General features: G+C 31.2%; 3 protein-coding genes across 5 annotated transcripts; 2 read left to right on the top strand and 1 right to left on the bottom strand.

Annotated features, from left to right (window-relative positions):
- The first annotated feature begins 2,497 nt into the window (after positions 1 to 2,497).
- LOC145059310 (uncharacterized) lies at positions 2,498 to 6,518 on the top strand. 2 transcript variants are annotated; one of them, XM_079007167.1, is made up of 4 exons: positions 2,498 to 3,011; positions 3,524 to 3,597; positions 3,763 to 3,889; positions 3,973 to 4,162. In XM_079007167.1, exons 1-4 carry the CDS (start codon positions 2,931 to 2,933, stop codon positions 3,997 to 3,999), a joined length of 309 nt encoding a protein of 102 aa, XP_078863293.1. In that variant the 5' UTR covers positions 2,498 to 2,930; the 3' UTR covers positions 4,000 to 4,162. The 2 variants fall into 2 exon arrangements, 1 of the variants encoding a protein (XP_078863293.1); XR_013686727.1 differs by lacking the exons at positions 2,498 to 3,011; positions 3,524 to 3,597; positions 3,763 to 3,889; positions 3,973 to 4,162 and adding exons at positions 4,813 to 4,945; positions 5,079 to 6,049; positions 6,128 to 6,518.
- Positions 6,519 to 12,473: 5,955 nt separating this feature from the next.
- Positions 12,474 to 14,474, top strand: FUC1 (alpha-L-fucosidase 1). Its single transcript, XM_079006604.1, has 3 exons — positions 12,474 to 13,167; positions 13,234 to 13,470; positions 13,560 to 14,474. Exons 1-3 carry the CDS (start codon positions 12,578 to 12,580, stop codon positions 14,344 to 14,346), a joined length of 1,614 nt encoding a protein of 537 aa, XP_078862730.1. The 5' UTR covers positions 12,474 to 12,577; the 3' UTR covers positions 14,347 to 14,474.
- A 1,258-nt stretch (positions 14,475 to 15,732) lies between these two features.
- LOC145058704 (S-adenosyl-L-methionine-dependent methyltransferases superfamily protein) lies at positions 15,733 to 18,144 on the bottom strand. Of its 2 annotated transcripts, none has more exons than XM_079006605.1 (10): positions 18,028 to 18,144; positions 17,706 to 17,745; positions 17,529 to 17,595; positions 17,382 to 17,447; positions 17,163 to 17,256; positions 16,942 to 17,058; positions 16,732 to 16,832; positions 16,408 to 16,482; positions 16,239 to 16,331; positions 15,733 to 16,151 (listed from the first exon to the last, which is right to left on the bottom strand). In XM_079006605.1, exons 2-10 carry the CDS (start codon positions 17,717 to 17,719, stop codon positions 15,888 to 15,890), a joined length of 891 nt encoding a protein of 296 aa, XP_078862731.1. In that variant the 5' UTR covers positions 17,720 to 17,745; positions 18,028 to 18,144; the 3' UTR covers positions 15,733 to 15,887. The 2 variants fall into 2 exon arrangements, with proteins under 2 accessions (XP_078862731.1, XP_078862732.1); XM_079006606.1 differs by having other exon boundaries at positions 17,706 to 17,742; positions 18,028 to 18,113.
- Position 18,145: the final 1 nt, after the last annotated feature.

Below are 18,145 nucleotides of genomic sequence, written 5' to 3'. Positions count from 1 at the left end.
GTCCTTGTCTCCAATCTTCGGTCTTCAGTGCACCTCTTGGTTGTTCACGACGTTGCCGGCAGCGGGTGGTGTTCCGATGACGGGATAGCGACGACAGCAAGCCCGGTATTGCAGTGGCGGCTGGGGAGTTCCTTGAGGGTGGCGAATGTAGATGTTCCCTTAGGTTTAGGGTTTGTATCCAAGAAACGATGGAGAAGGGGTCATCGGGTATATCCCGTATCCTCATACAAACTTTGGTACACTTTTCCAAGATCGGTCCCTCCTCACAGATTTTGTTTTCAATTTAAGTCTGAATTTTACCCTTTGGCCCTTGCTTCCATAAATTCATTTCAAATTCGATCACTAATTTACCAAACAACACCTTAGCCTCCAAAATATCTTCAAATGAAGTCCCTGAAGTTACCATTTAGTCCCTGCCTTCATAAATACTTACAAAACCAATCCGGAACTTACACTTTTAACCCTTGACTTCTAAAAATTGTAACATTCGGCTCACGAAAACCAACACCCCACTAAAATTATGGATTTAAGGGCTACAATTCATATAAATTTTTAGGGGAAATGACTTAGGAGGGTAACTACCTCTTATCCATGTTCACATATTGACAACTTCTTCTTTTTTGTACATAATAATGCAACTAACTTGTTTTAACTGTTTAAATTACACCAATATTACCGGCTAATACCTGTTTTAACTAGTAACTCAAAGGGAAAATGATTTAGGAGGGTAACTACCTCTTATCCGTGTTCACATATTGGCAACTTCTTATTTTTTGTACATAAGAAAGCAATTAACTTGTTTTAATTATGTAACATCCCAAAAATCATGACCAAAAATTTCGTTTTTAATTTAATACTAAACCATAATTGTCAAACCATTAATTTAATACTCCGGCATCGGGCCCCGCCCGACATCAGGCACCGCCTGGCATCGAGCCCCGCTCGGTATACAGATCTGTCTCTCTTAGGCCCCGCCTGTCTCCGGGCCCCGCCCACTAAACACATACAATCATATAACATGCTAACACATAAAGAAACATACTCTATTGTATCCATGTCCTAAGAAACATACTCTGCTAATAATGAGATACGGAACATCGTCCGTAATCAACTAGTGATGAGATATGGGACCTCACCTCCCTACCAGGCACATACAAGTATCACACAGACAACAAGTATAATCTAACATGAAAACATTCCTCGGGCACCCGCCCGACATCGGACCTTGGTCTGGAATAACATACTAGCATATAATGCCTAGGGCTAACCCCCGGGTCTTCCTACTCATAGACTACATGGGCTGGCATTGTGGCCTTAGACCCATTCACACAGTGAGGAGACTCACCTTGCACTGCTGAAGCCCTGGCTGGAACTAGCTGAGTACGGATGAAGTTTTGTATCTCATTATTAGCAGAGTATGTTTCTTAGGACAGGGATATAATAGAGTATGTTTATTTATGTGTTAGCATGTTATATGATTGTATGTATTTAGCGGGCGAGGCCCGGAGACAGGCGGGGCCTAAGAGAGACAAATCTGTATACCGAGCGGGGCTCGATGCTAGGCGGGGCCTGATGTCGGGCGGGGCCCGATGCCGGAGTATTAAATTAATGGTTTGACAATTATGTTTTTAATATTAAATTAAAAACGAAATTTTTGGTTATCATTTTTGGGATGTTACACAGTTAAAACAAGTTAGTTGCTTTCTTATGTACAAAAAATAAGAAGTTGCCAATATGTGAACACGGATAAGAGGTAGTTACCCTCCTAAGTCATTTTCCCTTTGAGTTACCGGTTAAAATATGTATCAACCGGTAATATTGGTGTAATTTAAACAGTTAAAACAAGTTAATTGCTTTATTATGTACAAAAAAGAAGAAGTTGTCAATATGTGAACACTGATAAGAGGTAGTTACCCTCCTAAGTCATTTACCCAAATTTTTATCTATTTATTTGTTTAATAAACGAGATGTTACATTAGGTGTGAATAACAACACTCCAAAGGACAGCTTACACGCGAAACAACTAAAAAAGTAGGGCCTTATTGTCACCCGTCTATGACACCTAGAAAAACAAATGGTCTTACTTTAGACACATCAGTCTATTATATTTAGGTCTATTTTTTTCATTTATTTTCTCAATAATGATTAAAAACACTTTTTTATTAGATGTCATTATTACAATAATAATTATGTAATGATTATTAATTTACTTTTAATTAATAAATATAATATAAATAAAAATTTATTTTTTAATAAAAAAATCTAATTGGAATTTGTAAAATATATTATTTAATAAAACTAATAGGACAAAAATTAAAAGTAAAATCTATTTTTTAACGTCCATTTAATCTTATATTAGCCTATAACATTGTTCGATAAGGTGTTATTATATATATTATTAATCCTTAAAAGGTCGAGGAACAGGAACTTTCTTTCTCTTTCTTTTGCTGCCACCGAAGTTTACATTTTCATAAAAAGCCCCAGTTCTTCTCTTCTTGCCTTTCCTTCTTATCCGTTTCAGTCGCCGCCTTGCCCCTCCTCGTCCAATAAAAATTTGACCGCTTTTCTTCATTTCCTCTTTCTTTCTGCTTACTTCCCTCTCCACCTTCTCTCTCGCGAACACATACAATTCCTAAAATCAGAAAGTACGAATCTACAAAAAACTCTTTATGCTTATGAAATCAGATCAAGGAAACCTACCAGATGAGTCCAGTTCCAAGAGTAGAAAGCATGTAAATGTCTAGAATGCAGTTGGAAGCATACACGAGGAAGGTATGAGTGTAGTTGTACCGGTGATCTTCCTTATATGAGATACCATGATACTTGCATTAATATGTTTTCTATTTCTTATTTTTTTATTTGACTATTTATTTATTTATTTATTTATTATAAATGATGGCAGGTAAGACAGTTGGCAAAGGTAAATCTTCATGGGTGCCATATGGATTATTTTCTTGAGGTTAGCAACGGCTGGAGGTAGAGCATTTCTCGTATATAAGTATAGATGGAGGGTAAGTTGGTCCTTTGACTTATTTATTTTCCAAGATGGTAAAAAATAAAAGTATAATGGTTTAGCTGAATGAATAATGATGTATGTCCGGTTAAACTCTTATATACATAAAGTTTGTTTCTTTCTTAAACTGGTCAAATCTTGTGAAGGAGAGTAAATGACAATTTCTGTGTTTTATACTTAATTGCTTCAATGATCTTATATCACATGGTTTGATATTCACTTTCTGGGAAATGATTTGGCTTAGTTTGTATATAATTGTTTCTTGAACCTGAATTAGAGCACGGTCTGTTCTTGGTTACTTGATCGCTTTTGTTGCCTTTATCCATGAAATTTATATCCTTATGATATAATAAAAAAGGTTAAAAAGGAAAACTGTTTGAAACTTTTATAGTTTGTTTGGAAAAAAACATAAAGTATAAAAAATTAAACCACAAATTTGCCCAAAATATAGCGGTTTTTGTGTAATTTCCCCTTTTTTTTAAAAGTTATTAACTAATTTTTATTTTGCAGGCTGCTATGAATCTAGGACCATCGATCATCGAACTCAGTCAATTCCATTCCACTATACCATACGTCAATTTTGGGTATTGCTTTGATTTGGATTTTGGTTCCCAGTTTTATTGAAAGGTTCCTGATTTTCTTCTTTTTTTTCCTTCTGATTTTGCATGTAAAAGCTCTATGACGATTTATATAAGATCTGTAATATTGTTTTTATTTTATTTTTTATTTTTTCTGTTCATAACATAAAGCTCGGTCCAAATGGGGGGTTTATGGTTGTCTGTGGTGACAACGTTCCATTTGTTGGTTCTACGGAAGCCACTTGAATTACCTCTAAGAGCCATTTTCGTTTTTTTGACAATGAAGCTCTTCATCCAGGTAGTGCCACTAAGATCCTTAAGTTTTCAAGTTCCTATTTATCTTTCTTTACAGTTTACACTGATTTTTTTTTGGTTTTGAAGGATTTACCACAGATCTTGGCTCATTGATTGAAGTTACGAGTTGTTGTAATTAATATAGGTCAATGATGGCACTGATCTCGATCTGCCTCTTTATGCTACCACTTCTTTACTTTCACTAGAAAATTTTGCATATTTTATTCCAGTTTTCTTAATGAGTTTGTGTTATCTCATGATTTCTTTAATGGTTGTCTATGTATAGGTTTTGCTATGTTGAATTTATTAGTTCGGAAATCTCAAGGAAGAGATGATGGTGAAATTATCCCAAGTTTAAAGCCTGAACAATCAACTTAAAGGTACATCTTCCATTCAGATCACTTTATCAAGAGATAAAAAATTGGAAGCAGGATCTTTTTGGTCATTCCTTTGCTAATTATCAGCTTTAGAAGGGGTATTGATGTAAAAAAAAACTGATTTATTCTTTTTTGTTAACTTATGTTTCATGTATTGATATATAAGGTCTTTTTTGTGTTAATTGGTTGGTTTTGCAAACATTGTTCTTAAAATTTGTTAGTATTCGGCTGACTAGCAAGGGTATTTTGTGTTTTTTAGGGTTTGGTAGAATTGTCTTATTCTTATGATGTTTATCTTTGCATTGGCATTTTATGGGATCTCATCACATCCTTAATTACTTTATGTGGTTGTAGGTGTAAAATAATCTGTCTACCTTAATTTTTGTTTCATAATCGTGATTTTTTCAAAAAATTTTTAATGCAGGAAAAAGTTACTGATGTTGGTGGCTAGATTGAGCTACCCATGATACCAAGAAATTACTTAAAAGTGAGTTTTGTTCATCTGTTTTTCTAACAGTTAATTATGCTCCTCTTGTGAGTTTTATTTTTTTATTTTTATTTTTATTTTTTTTAACGGATGGTAATGTAAAAGCTCATGCCCCTCTCATGAGTTAATGTATTCTATCTTATTTTACAGCACTTGTCAGCTTTAACACCAAAAAAAAGTGAGATTGTGTTTCTGGGTATTAATTGCTTCCTTTCCTTTGTCATATTAAGCATTTTTAAATCTCACATCTATAAATTTGTGAATAATAAATATTGGCCTAAACTAAATATAGTTGTTTGATTTTCAATTCATGATCCTTCTGGTGGTAGGTCGGCTGAAAAGGATGTAGATCCAGCACACTTCTCAAGAGAACTTATGAGAAAAGCTTCATCTTTAGTTGAGGATGAGGAGGTATCATCATTTTATTATAATATTTAGTCGTACAAATGATATGCTTCTTTTCTTTTTATGATTTCTTAATATCTAATAAACACAGTCATTACTTTCACCTTGTATTTTGCACTGTTTATCCCAATTAATTTGATTCATTTTCATCTTCATTTGATGGAAAATATTATTTCACTTGGAAATGTTGAAGTTAAATCTGAAGGATCAAGACTCATTTCACTTCGGTTTGATGTTCTCTGTTTTGGGCTATTTTATATGCTAAATTGCCAAAATAATGTGGTGATCATATCATGGAATTGTTTGATAAGAACATATGCATAAAATTTTAAATAGAATATAAAAAAGGTAATTTTGCATATCATTATATTGCTACTACCATTTGTTGAAATTTTGGCCCTGGAACAATACACATGAAATATAAGTTATAATTTTAGGTAAAAAAAAGTGACAGATTAAGACGTAACTCTCTTCCGCATAGCAAGGAGAATATGTTGGAAAGGTGTCAAATTTTTGTTACGTACTTATACTTTTACGAAGCTGATGATATTACACCAAGGTAATAAATTATAGCTTAATTTTTTTTTATCATTATATTCATGATTTACACGGATAAGTCTTTTTTAGAGAGCAGTTAGTGGAGTCTATATCAACAAAAGAGTGTTGAAGTGGAGTTAAGAAGCAATCCAGACCATCGACATGTTTGTTCTTATTTGCTCCTATGGTTGTATTATTGCTCTTATGCATCATTTCAATTAGGTTATACAATATTCTTCATTGGAATACTCACATTTATAAGGCATTATCTCCGGTTCACATGTATAGATACCTCAAAAACAAACCCAAACCGGATGTTGGAAATTTTTTTAATGGGGCATCTTATTATGCATCGCAGGTAAGCATTTTTTGATATAAATACAACATTGGTCTTATTTTGTATAAATTTTTCATTTTTTGTTACTTTTATTTCCAGGGTCGGAAGCTATGTTTGCTGTTCTTGGACACTTTTCTCAGTTGCCTATCCAGGTTTGTTGATCTTGATTTATTTTTAAGCGTTAATGTTAGAAAAATAGCAATGTACTTTTATAAGTTTATTTAGGAAATATCTATTTTTTTCAAATAGCTTTTACATCCTTTACTTTTTGAAGTTAATACTTGCTGTTGATCAAGAAAATCAAAAAGGATATAAAAAACCTTCGCGAAGACAAACATCCATATATCTAATATGTTTCTTTGTCTTATAACCTTTTGATATTTTGCTGTGTTGAAGTATTTTGTTTCATCTTTTGATATTTTGCTGTCTTCAAAGTATTTTGTTTCGTGATTCCATATGTAAGACATCTCCAAAAACCTATGTATGTTAACTGTTTATCAATATAATGCTATATTTCAGCACTACATTTACAAGTTGAAAGAAAAAAAAAATTTGAATCAGCGCCTATTGGCGCGCTTGATTCTATCTAGTTATATATTAAAATTATATATCAAATCAAATAGAAAAAAATGTATTTTTCTTAAATAAATTATTCATATTGACGTAATCATATAAATGTTTTCTATTTTTTATGTAGCATAATATAAAGTAACAATAATTATATTTCTTTTATATAATATAAATATATTATCCTTATTGAAAAAAATATGCCTACAAATCATTAAAAACAATACAAACTAAGATTTAAACAGTTAAAAATAATAAGACTAAATATTATATTTCATTTTAGAAATTAATAATCATAAATATAATTGTATTTATTCTTTATTAATAAACATTATTAAACATATGGGTTTAACAAATCTTTTAAAAGAAAAAAGATATTTAAAAAAAATAAAAGTTGATATACAGGGTTGAAACATTAAATAAATAAATAAATAAAATAAAAAAGAACTTAATCACCCAAAAAATTGGACATATCTTTAAAAAAAGGAAAAAAAAGGGTTACTCCTATGCGTGGATTGGCAGCCAAAAAAAGACGCGTGGCTCATTGTCCAAGAAGGTAAGCGACTATCTGCTAAAAAAGACATCCTATTTTTTCATTTGTACACCCTATTTGATTTTTAAGGTTTTTTTATTGGTTAAAATTGCATTATTTTCTGAAAAAGATAATTATAACTAGTTATCTATAGGTTGATTTTTGATAAAGGTATGTATAGGTTGTCTAAAGGGTGTCTTAATAGCAGCACCCATTAAAAATTGGTTTATTATTGGAGTTTGAGGATTAGAATTTTTTGTGCCAAAATATATAGGATGGTGTGTGGGGGTTAAAAATAGATTGGTATGTATAAAGAAATACCCAAAACAAAATGTCAATCGACGCTTAATAGCATGCCCATCTTATGTCCATTGGAGAAGCCTAGAAACACTCTCATATATTTTAATATCGTTAGATAAGAAGAACCGATTTCTCTTTAAGTTTTTATCAATCGATTTTTTGATTTTTCTAGTACTTCTATATCAGTAATTTCAAGTCTTGAATCCACTAATTCCTGACTTGCAATGGATAAGTTTTGGTTTCTCTCTGAATGATGCAATTTGATTTGGCAACTCACTACGTTGAGGTTTTAGAGAAAAAAAATCAAAACAATCATAAACTTTTTATTTTTGAAGACATTTATATATAACAAACTTTTTTGTTTGGAATATATTTTTCTATAATATTATTTATATTATTATCCAATGAAAGGAAATATTATTATTATTGTCCTATTTGTCTTATTTTATAAATAAATAACTTTAATTTAAAAGTTAATAATAATAATAATAATAATAATAATAATAATAATAATAATAAATTTAGTAAAATAATATAATAATTAAATAATTAATTTAATGAAATGATTAAGTTATAATAAATTAATATCAAAAGAAGTAAAAATGATTAGGCTAAATGATATCATAATGGTGACCTAAAAGATAAGTCTAATAATATATGAGAATGATGTAGATTGGTGTGTCCTTAGTAGGATTCACTTTAAATTTGTTTTTTGTTAAGATAAAAAAAAACAACAATAATATTGCTTTTATAATATAATAATATAAATAATATTATTAATAAATAAAATTCCAAATAAATTTTCATCAACATAATATCATTGATATTATAATTTATAAATAATTATAAGAAAAATAAATTATTAGCAAATCTTCATCAATTTTTTTTTTAATTTTTAAATATTACATAACAAAAATCCGAGACAAAAATAAACAACAACTAATCATCTATAGCTATAAAAGATATTTCCGTAGGTTTTAATCGCTTATAAAATACTAGACGCGATTTATACATAGTTTGTCATTCGGTTACAGACGGATATTTGTGGAAAAAGATTAGAGAGTCTATTGTTTGAGAGCCTAGTTTCAAAATTTAATGTTTTTCCGAAGTTTTTAATTTTTAAATTTCTTTTATATTTTTTAATATACTTTTTTTTTTTTTACTTTTTTTTTGAACTTTTGTTATTTTTTTGCTATTAATGTTTATCATGATCATTGAGCCTGGACTCCAAAGCAATCACATGTCCATTATTTTACTACTTTAATGTTAAAAAAAAATCTTTTACCTCTTAGTCTATTGTCATTTTGAAATTAAAAAAAATGTTAACTAATTTGTAGATTAATTTAAAATGTCTAACTAAAAAAAATTCCAAACTAACTATCAAATGTATGATTACATGCACATTTGATAAAAACATGAAATACGCTAACATACGTTTGGTTAAGCTATGAGGATGAAAGTGGACTTAAAATTGCACAATTATATATATATATATATATATATATATATATATATATATATATATATATATATATATATATATATATATATATATATATATATATATGGGCTAGGTTATTTTGTTTCTTACATTTAGTGTGTGCTAAAATGCACCAATAGGAATTTAGTAAATTAAATAATTATTTAATTAAATAAATATATATATTAAATGATTTCCATAATTATAATTCTCTTTTTATGGAAACTAATCAAACCCGTCGTTAATGTCAGCAATAACATTCTTTTAGAATGAATTTGAAACTAGGTTTTTATATACGAGTTCGTATTTTGTTTCAGGACTCACTCATTTAAAATACAATAAAGTTGCATGAAATATGAAGAACGAGAGTGTATTCTACTAGAATACACTCTCATTCTGCTGGAATACACTCTCATTCTTTTAGATATGATATCATTCTAAAAGAATATTATTGTTGACATTAATGACGAATTTAATTGGTTTCCATAAAAATGAGTTATAAGTATGGATATCATTTAATATACATATAATTAATACTAAATTTCTATTGGTGCATTCTAGCACACAATAAATGTGAGAAATATTTGAACCTACATCATATATATATATATATATATATATATATATATATATATATATATATATATCCCTTCCCTATTCTAATAAAAGAATAGTTTTAATCTTTTTGACATGTGTCATCCTATTAGGTCTCTTAATTAATGCATATTTTATTCTTCTTTTGATATGTGTCACCCTATTAGGCCTCCTAATTAATACATGCCACTTGTCAACCTATTAATTCTCCATTTCAAATTTCAAATTTTAAATTTACCACTGTAATTAAATTAAATTAAGAACATTAGAATAAAATTAAAATAAAATTAATAAATTATAAGATGATATAATTTCACTTATTTATTTAAATTAACGATTATAATTTTATATAACTAAAAAAATATCTCTTAATTAATAATATATTTAAAATAATTGATTAATAATTTTGAGTTTTCACTATAAAAGTTTAATTAATTTTGTAACCGTGGTTTCCACGGGTTATAAATTAATAATTTTGAGTTTTCACTATAAAAGTTTAATTAATTTTGTAACCGTAGTTTCCACGGGTTATAAACTAGTATATATATATATATATATATATATATATATATATATATATATAGAGAGAGAGAGAGAGAGAGAGAGAGAGAGAGAGAGAGAGTATGTGAAAGAAAAACATTTTTTCAGAAAACAATGTGTATCGACTAGAAAGTATATTAGACTAGATTATAAATGGTCAAAATAGATTGGTGTGTTGATAATGATGAGTTGGTGTTTAAAAAGAATCCGTTTCTTAAATATGATATATGATATTACTGATATATGGTGTTCTAGTATATAATATAGATATCACTCATAGTTTTGCAGGTAGGCTATTAATTCTGTTTGAAATAAATATTTATTTCTTAACATTAGGTTATGTTTCATTTGAGTTAGGGATGATTTGATTTTACTTTCTCTTCGACAAAGTGGAGATCACATTTGATTTGGATATAAAGTTCAAGATGATACAATTTCAACTCAACCTCAATGTATATTTGAGCTTTCCAATTGCATCGGAATCTTCAAGAGTTATTATGATGTATAATTTCAACTCAATCTCAATGTTTATTTGAGCTTTTCAATTGCATCAGAATATGTTTTAGAAGGTTATCTTATGAATACGACGAAAATATGTTCACAATTAAGTAATTTCAAGTTTTTTTTTTATCACATATGGTCTCACCTTTACTGTCATCTGCTTGAGAAATATATATATTTTTTTATCACATATGGTCTCACCTTTACTGTCATCTGCTTGAGAAATATTTATGTTCACCATTTAACTTCATCTTTAAGTTGCAGCATGCAAGGATTTTCTTATGAAGAGAGAATCTAAGCAAGAATGGGAGATGGTTTATAAGGTGTATGTATCTATTTTGAATGAGCGTTGCTTTTAAGCAAAACTGTATGTATGGATTTTGATTGTGCTGAATGGGAGATGATTAATATGTTTATGTCATAAAACTGTATTACATCTTAATATAAGCTTCTATTAGTGTTTAATGTTTTTAGTCGCATTTTAGTTAATGTTCTTACATATAGTTTTTTTCCTCTTTATATTCTTTTTTTTTTTTTGGCGATATAATTAATCTATTTTTTTCCTCTTTACATATAGTTATGTTGATTATGAATATACCAGATTATATCGTTATAAATAGTTAAGTCAAATAGTGAATTGGTCTAATAAGGCTTTGCTAGTGCGACTTCAATTAACATAATGAATAATGAAGAGTGATATATAAGCAAATATGCTCATGGACCACGTTTTATTAAATTATATGTATACAATTCTAAGGGATAATGAATTAAAAGGGTAATATATTTTTCGATTTGTACTCACTGAGTTTTTTTTCGTCCACATTTACCCCTTCAACTTGTTAAAATGTACATATTTAGTCCTTATGACCAGCTACTCCAGGTTACCCGGTAAAAATGACTTAATAAGGTAATATATTTCTCACTTTGTACACATTTTGTCCTTAATATTTTTGTACACATTTAGTCCTTAATATTTTTTTTGTTGCAAAATAAGTCTTTTTTGTTTTTGTATTAATTCAGTACTTATGAATGATTTCTTTAGGTTTTTTCTCACGACATCTTATGTGGGATAGCCATATGGTGGTGAGATAGGTTAAGGTGGTCCTCCTATATGTTGTAGACAAAGATACCTGGTGCGAGTCGGCTATAAGTTATAGGCACGGAGACTCGAGAAGAGCGATTGGGTTAAGGCAGCATGCCAACAAACCTTGGGTATTCCAGTCTTACTAAACTTTGTGCTTACCTAGTTGTTTATGTTTTCAATTTTTATCGTTGGTCGTGGAAAGGAGAATGCATGACTGTACACACTCATCAACAATATTGTGGATTCCACATTTCTTATATTACTCTGATTTTCGATAAATGTATTTTAGAATAGACATTTTTTCTTAATAATGAATTTATAATTAAAGAGTTTTGCCTTATTTAAAAATGAAAATTTTTTGTTGTGAAAACGAGACATTACACATAAATATACACAACCCCACACACTTCATCAATGATTGTCCCACGTAAGATGTTGTGAGAAAAACCTAAAGAAAACATTTATAAGTACTGAATGTGTACAAAAATAAAAATGACTTATTTTGAAACAAAAAAATATTAAAGACTAAATGTGTACAAAAATATTAAGGACTAAATGTGTACAAAATGATAAATATATTACCCTATTAAATCATTTTCCCGGCTAACCTGGAGTAACCGGTTATAAGGACTGAATGTGTACAGTTCAACAAGTTGAAGAGATAAATATGGACGAAAAAAAAACTCAGGGATCAAATGTGTACAAATCGAATAATATATTAATCTTTTAAGTCATTATCCCGATTCCAATTCACATAATAATTAATTTAGCATGAGAAAAGCACTAGATTAATCAATTATGAGAATAACATGTGCAAATTACTCATAAGTTAAAGTTTAAGTTATTGTACAATTGAAGTATAATGACTTCAGAAATAAGAACCAGTTATTCGTTTATTGGTCAAATCCATTTTCTTAAAGTCGCAACAAACAGTTAACAGAAGCAACAACAATGGAAGTTTTACCCAACGAACTCGATCATCATCTTCATAACCCGATTACCCGATCCATTTCAAACAACCCATTAATCTTCATCATCGTCCTCCTCATCTCTCACTCCACCATTACCACTTCTTTCCCCACACCTTCACCAATTCCAATCTTACCTTTACCAAGTTCACAGCAGCTCTCATGGCAGCTCTCAGAAATGGCACTCTTCCTCCACTTCGGAACCAACACTTTCACCGACTCCGAATGGGGCACCGGCCACGCGGATCCCTCTGTCTTCAACCCCACCGCCCTAAACGCCACCCAATGGGTCGCCGTCGCTAAGGAAAACGGGTTTTCTCGAGTCATTCTTACAGCTAAACACCACGATGGGTTTTGCTTATGGCCTTCCGATTACACCGATTACTCTGTGAAATCGAGTCCATGGATGGGTGGTAACGGCGATGTAGTCGGTGAATTAGCTAAAGCTGCTCAAGAAGCTGAGATTCAATTAGGTCTTTATCTTTCTCCATGGGATAGACATGAACCTACTTACGGAAAAACCCTAGAATACAATGAATATTACATGGCTCAAATGACTGAATTGCTCACTAGGTAATCAAGCTTCCCCCAATTTCTTACTTATCCGTTCATCTTCTTGAATGTCAACTCCGATTACAGATATGGAAACGTAAAGGAAGTCTGGCTAGATGGTGCGAAAGGGGAAGGAGAGAAAGACATGGAGTATTTCTTCGAGAATTGGTTCAGCCTGATCCACCAACTGCAACCTAGCTCCGTCATCTTCTCCGATGCTGGTCCAGACGTCAGATGGTCCGGCGATGAGGAAGGTTTCGCAGGCACCACCTGTTGGTCGCTTTTCAACCGGAGCAACGCCGCAATTGGCGGCACAGATGCCAAGTCAGTCTCGTTTCTTCCAAAAACCTCATTCTACACTTACAATCTGTATCTCTAAATGGTTTGATCCGGTATTCCGGTGGATCTAACAGGTACTCACAAGGCGGAGATCCGCTAGGGCACGACTGGGTGCCTCCAGAATGCGATGTTTCAATCAGGCCAGGGTGGTTCTGGCATGAATCCGAGCTTCCTAAATCCGCAACAAATCTTCTCGAATTATACTACAATTCAGTAGGGCGAAACTGTCTTTTACTACTAAATGTTCCACCAAATTCTTCAGGTCTCATATCCGAACAAGACATTAAAGTTCTTCAAGAGTTTTCCAACCTCAGAGCCTCGATTTTCTCTCAAAACCTAGCAAAATCCGCCATTGTTACAGCCAGCACCACTCGCGGTGGTTCTGGTTCTAATAACACACAGTTCAACTCAAAATCTATCTTGGAAGAAGGGATTTTTACTTACTGGGCTCCTAAAAAGAATCAAACCCACTGGATTATATATCTTGATTTTCAAGAATCTGTGAGCTTTAATGTTGTACAAATTCAAGAACCAATTCAAATGGGCCAGAGGATTGTTAAGTTTCATGTAGATGTTGTTGATGAAGATGGTGAATGGCGGGAAGTGTTGACTGGGTCAACTGTGGGATTCAAGAGAATTTTAAGATTCCCAAATGTGAAAACTCAGAGACTTAGGCTTGTAATTGATAAATCTAGGGCAGAACCTTTGGTTGCTTATTTGGGAGTTTATGTTGATACAGTTTCTATAATTGGGAACATTAAGAGTAACACTACCTCAAATTCAAGCTCTGTTATCAACTTTAATGGCAGTCAAATTTTGCATCAGATTGTGAATAATCGCACTCGTGTTTCTTCAATATAGTTCATCTTGATGTAATTTCAACACAAATGAGCATTCTTTATGTAAACTTTGCATTTGTTGTATTTTTCACCAACAATATGTTGTACCATTTTCGATTAGTGGATCAAGATACATGCTTCCTTCTGAGATCTTTATAATGTAAAGTGATATGCTCGGCTGATTGTATTTGTTGTTCACTATGGAGTGAAAAAAATAAAGCTTGATTAGTTTCTTGATTATGAGAAAGATAAGTCTTACTTTTAGTTTAGAAGATGAAGAAATAAGTATGCAAGCAACTTCATATAGTGGAAGTGTGTTTTAAGGAGTTGTACATTGGGTATGAATATGAAACCCCTAACTGAATGTTAACATATAAGTTGGTCTATTGGATATTATTAGTATTCTAGAGTGACTTTGGGTTGTTCAAAGACATGACTATGTAATGGAGTCTTCAATTTGCAAGGAATGTAAATTACAATGTCTAATTGGGTGAATAGCATAATTGGATCTCGAAGTGTGAAATGAAGTGATTGAGTTGTCACTTGTCAAGAGGTAGTTTTAGAGCTTGATAGAAGCATGAAACTTTTGTAAGGCCTATATATATGGCAATTTAGTAAAAGTGATTATATAACACTTGAAGTAATTTTATTATGTACATGATGCCTATATGTTGTGAGTGTTGTGTTTAAGAACTTGATAGAAGCATGAAACTCTTGTAAGGCTTGAAAGTTGAATAAAAAGAAAGAAGTTTGTTATGACAAGGACTAAGGAATATGCAATTCATATCTATCCAAATTAAAGTATGAATGACAAGGCAATGAGACTTTCTTGATTTACTTGATTTGTTCGAAAGGAATACTTGTGTGGATGAAATACATAGTGAAAGAAAGTACTTAGAATCAAAGTAGATTGCCTAAATGGAACAAAGACTACACATGAAAAGTTTCTAGACATGTTTTTATATGGATAGGAAATTCAATTACATTGAAACAAAGGTTGTGAAGGACAAAGTATGAATTCTAGTTGTTTGGGAGTTTTCTAATGATGATGGGTTGTTGTGGGGTTTTTAAAGTACATTAAAGCCTAAGTGTTAGTTTTTTTTTCCTAACCTTTTCTCACACTAAAGCCATGAAATTGGGAGCTTAAGAAGATCATTTTGAGGAAGAAAAACATCCTCAAACTCATCGTGGAGGAAATCAAAATGTTGAGTTAATCCAACAAGTTAATAAACATTCCCTTGAAAAGTGTTGTGTAGCTTATGTAAAGTGAAAGCGTATTATTATAGCTCTTGATGGTGGGGCATTAATTAGTTATACATGATTGAAACTAATGATATATATGCTCCCGTTCTTATCTCCTAATAGTTACATCAACTGAATTTCATCTTATAATCCAAAGATAATGAAATTGAGAAAACTAGTATTCTATCGAAATTTAAGGTGATGATCATAGGTCATCAAGCCTTGTAAAAACATGAATCTTTTCAACTTTGTGTATAACAACACTAAACTTTAAGCATTTAGTTGAAATTCACTAAGAATTCAATTAGAAAACAACATGAATCAAGTTATCTTGATGTCTCGAAGAAGGCGAGCAGCCATGGATCCATATCTTCTAGCTTCCCATTCACTCAAACTTCCATCGTGGGGTTCTGTCGGTATTTCATTATCACCTTCATCTTCCACTATCTTACTGTTACTGTTACTGCTACTGCTACCATTACTCTTACTTGTATCGGCTTCATCTTCAAGATTTATGCTTCCTTCTGGAGTCTTTAAAGTCATGATGTAAAGTTGTATGCTTGGATGATTGTACTTAACATCCATCTATACATTAAAAAAAAAAAACAATTTCTTGATAACAATGAACATCTTGACATTGATTTAATTGTTAAAAACTAAACTCCTAATTACCTTCGATTTCGGCACTATTTTAACCTCAAAATGCTTCTTCCATAACTGAATCATTTGTTCATGAACATTTGTCGAACGAATTTCATAACCAATCTGCAAGAGTGTGATTATATATTTATACATAAAAATAAATTAGCAAATGATTAAATGTTGTCGACTAATTATTTACCAAAATTGTGGTTTTGGGTCCCGACAATGCAAGCATTGTTTGTAGCAGAGGTTCCAAAAGATGCTCGGCATATACCTTGTAACACAAATATAGAAATATTATCACATAAATCTAGATTTAATAAAACTAAAAATAAAAATTAGGCAATTTTACTCTTTTTACCCATAATAGTAACATACTTACATTTTTTAGTGATAATAACAATACATAACCAAAAGTACATTGCCTATATTTGTATGGGTTACATCTTGCTAGTATCAGTAAAAAATATATAAGTATATTGCTATTTTTAGTAATTTGTTAAAAATATATTTTTATTCTTACAACATCAGTGCCAATAATGTAGTCAAAGGGCGGATCAAGCGCCCGAATATGATCTTTGTTACCCCAACTGAGCTCCGCAGCCATCATGGATCCAATCGAATCTGTGAAAGCATGAAATCACAGTGTCAGGTAACAGCACAGAACAGAACAGAACATAACAGGACAGTACAGAACAGACTTTCTATCGAAAAGGAATAAAAATTCAAGAACCTGCGTCAGGATTCATTTGTGTGATCCTAGAAATATTGCGTTCAATATTTCGCATTAAAAGAGGCAAAACTTCAACTTCGTCTGTTGAAACAACATCACATCCAAGTAATGCCATGCCTAAAAAGGAAAGATTCACATCACATAAAATTTTCAAATTGACAAGATTAATTTATTTTTTATTTTTAGATATTTGATACATCAAATATAACATGAGTTCTCACCAAAACCTGCAACCCCACAACCTGCCCCAAGTTCAATAACACGTTTTCCTTTTAGTTTAGAAGGGGAAAACCTTCCTTTTCTGCAATTTTTCTCCTACAACATAAAAAAAATAATAATAATAACATTCGATTGATACAAATATGATCATTTAAACATTTAAAAATTTGAATTTAGACAAGAATATTGTGCTAGGTGTTAAAAGGGATTATGAATGTTACCAGATATTTCACCAAAACCATTGAAGCATCCCAAACTGTTGTTCCTAAATGCTTAGAATTTGGATCCTTTCAAACAAACAGACAAATCTTATGAAGCTATACCAACACATTCAAATGTTAACTACAGTCCATTAGCCAGTTGAATACCTGAGAAAACTGCAGTTGATAGCCCATAACTTCAAATAGAACAGCTGACGTCTGTGGTGAATTCAACCTAGAACCCAGAAGTAGCGAAATCAGAGGAGTGAAGATGTAAAAGGAAACATGCGAATTGGTAGAAATTGTTTTGTGAGGAAGAAAAATTTGGGAAAAAGAAAGTATTACCTTTCAGCCTCCATTTTAGACTTAACAGTATAGAACTCTACTGCAATCAAAACCCAAAATCAGAAAACTGCTTGAAGAATGTAGAATCATGGATGGATCGAGTATGATGAGTATAACATAATTGATATAAATTTTGATTTAGCGTTGCCGGAAATGAAAGGAACTTTCCGAAGAACAACACAAGTAATGGAGATTTCGCGTGTTGTAGGTTTTTTTTTTCTTACAAGTAAAAAAAATATATCAAACAGCTGGAGATCATGAGTTTGTGAAAACATTGAACAAATTAAGTGTAAGTTTTGACACAGAAAAATGAAAGATTTACCTCAGCTACGAGAGAAAGACTAGAATTCGAATGAGGGGTGGCAATTGGGGTTTCGGGGAACTCCCCAAAAAGATTTATGGGTTTATTGGTTCCTTATATGCTCTAAAAATGAAAATTA

Source organism: Lactuca serriola, chromosome 6 (assembly GCF_051521515.1).
Source record: "Lactuca serriola cultivar US96UC23 chromosome 6, Lser_US96UC23_V15, whole genome shotgun sequence".
Lineage (NCBI taxonomy): Eukaryota > Viridiplantae > Streptophyta > Magnoliopsida > Asterales > Asteraceae > Lactuca > Lactuca serriola.
This window is presented reverse-complemented; position numbering and strand designations above follow the sequence as displayed.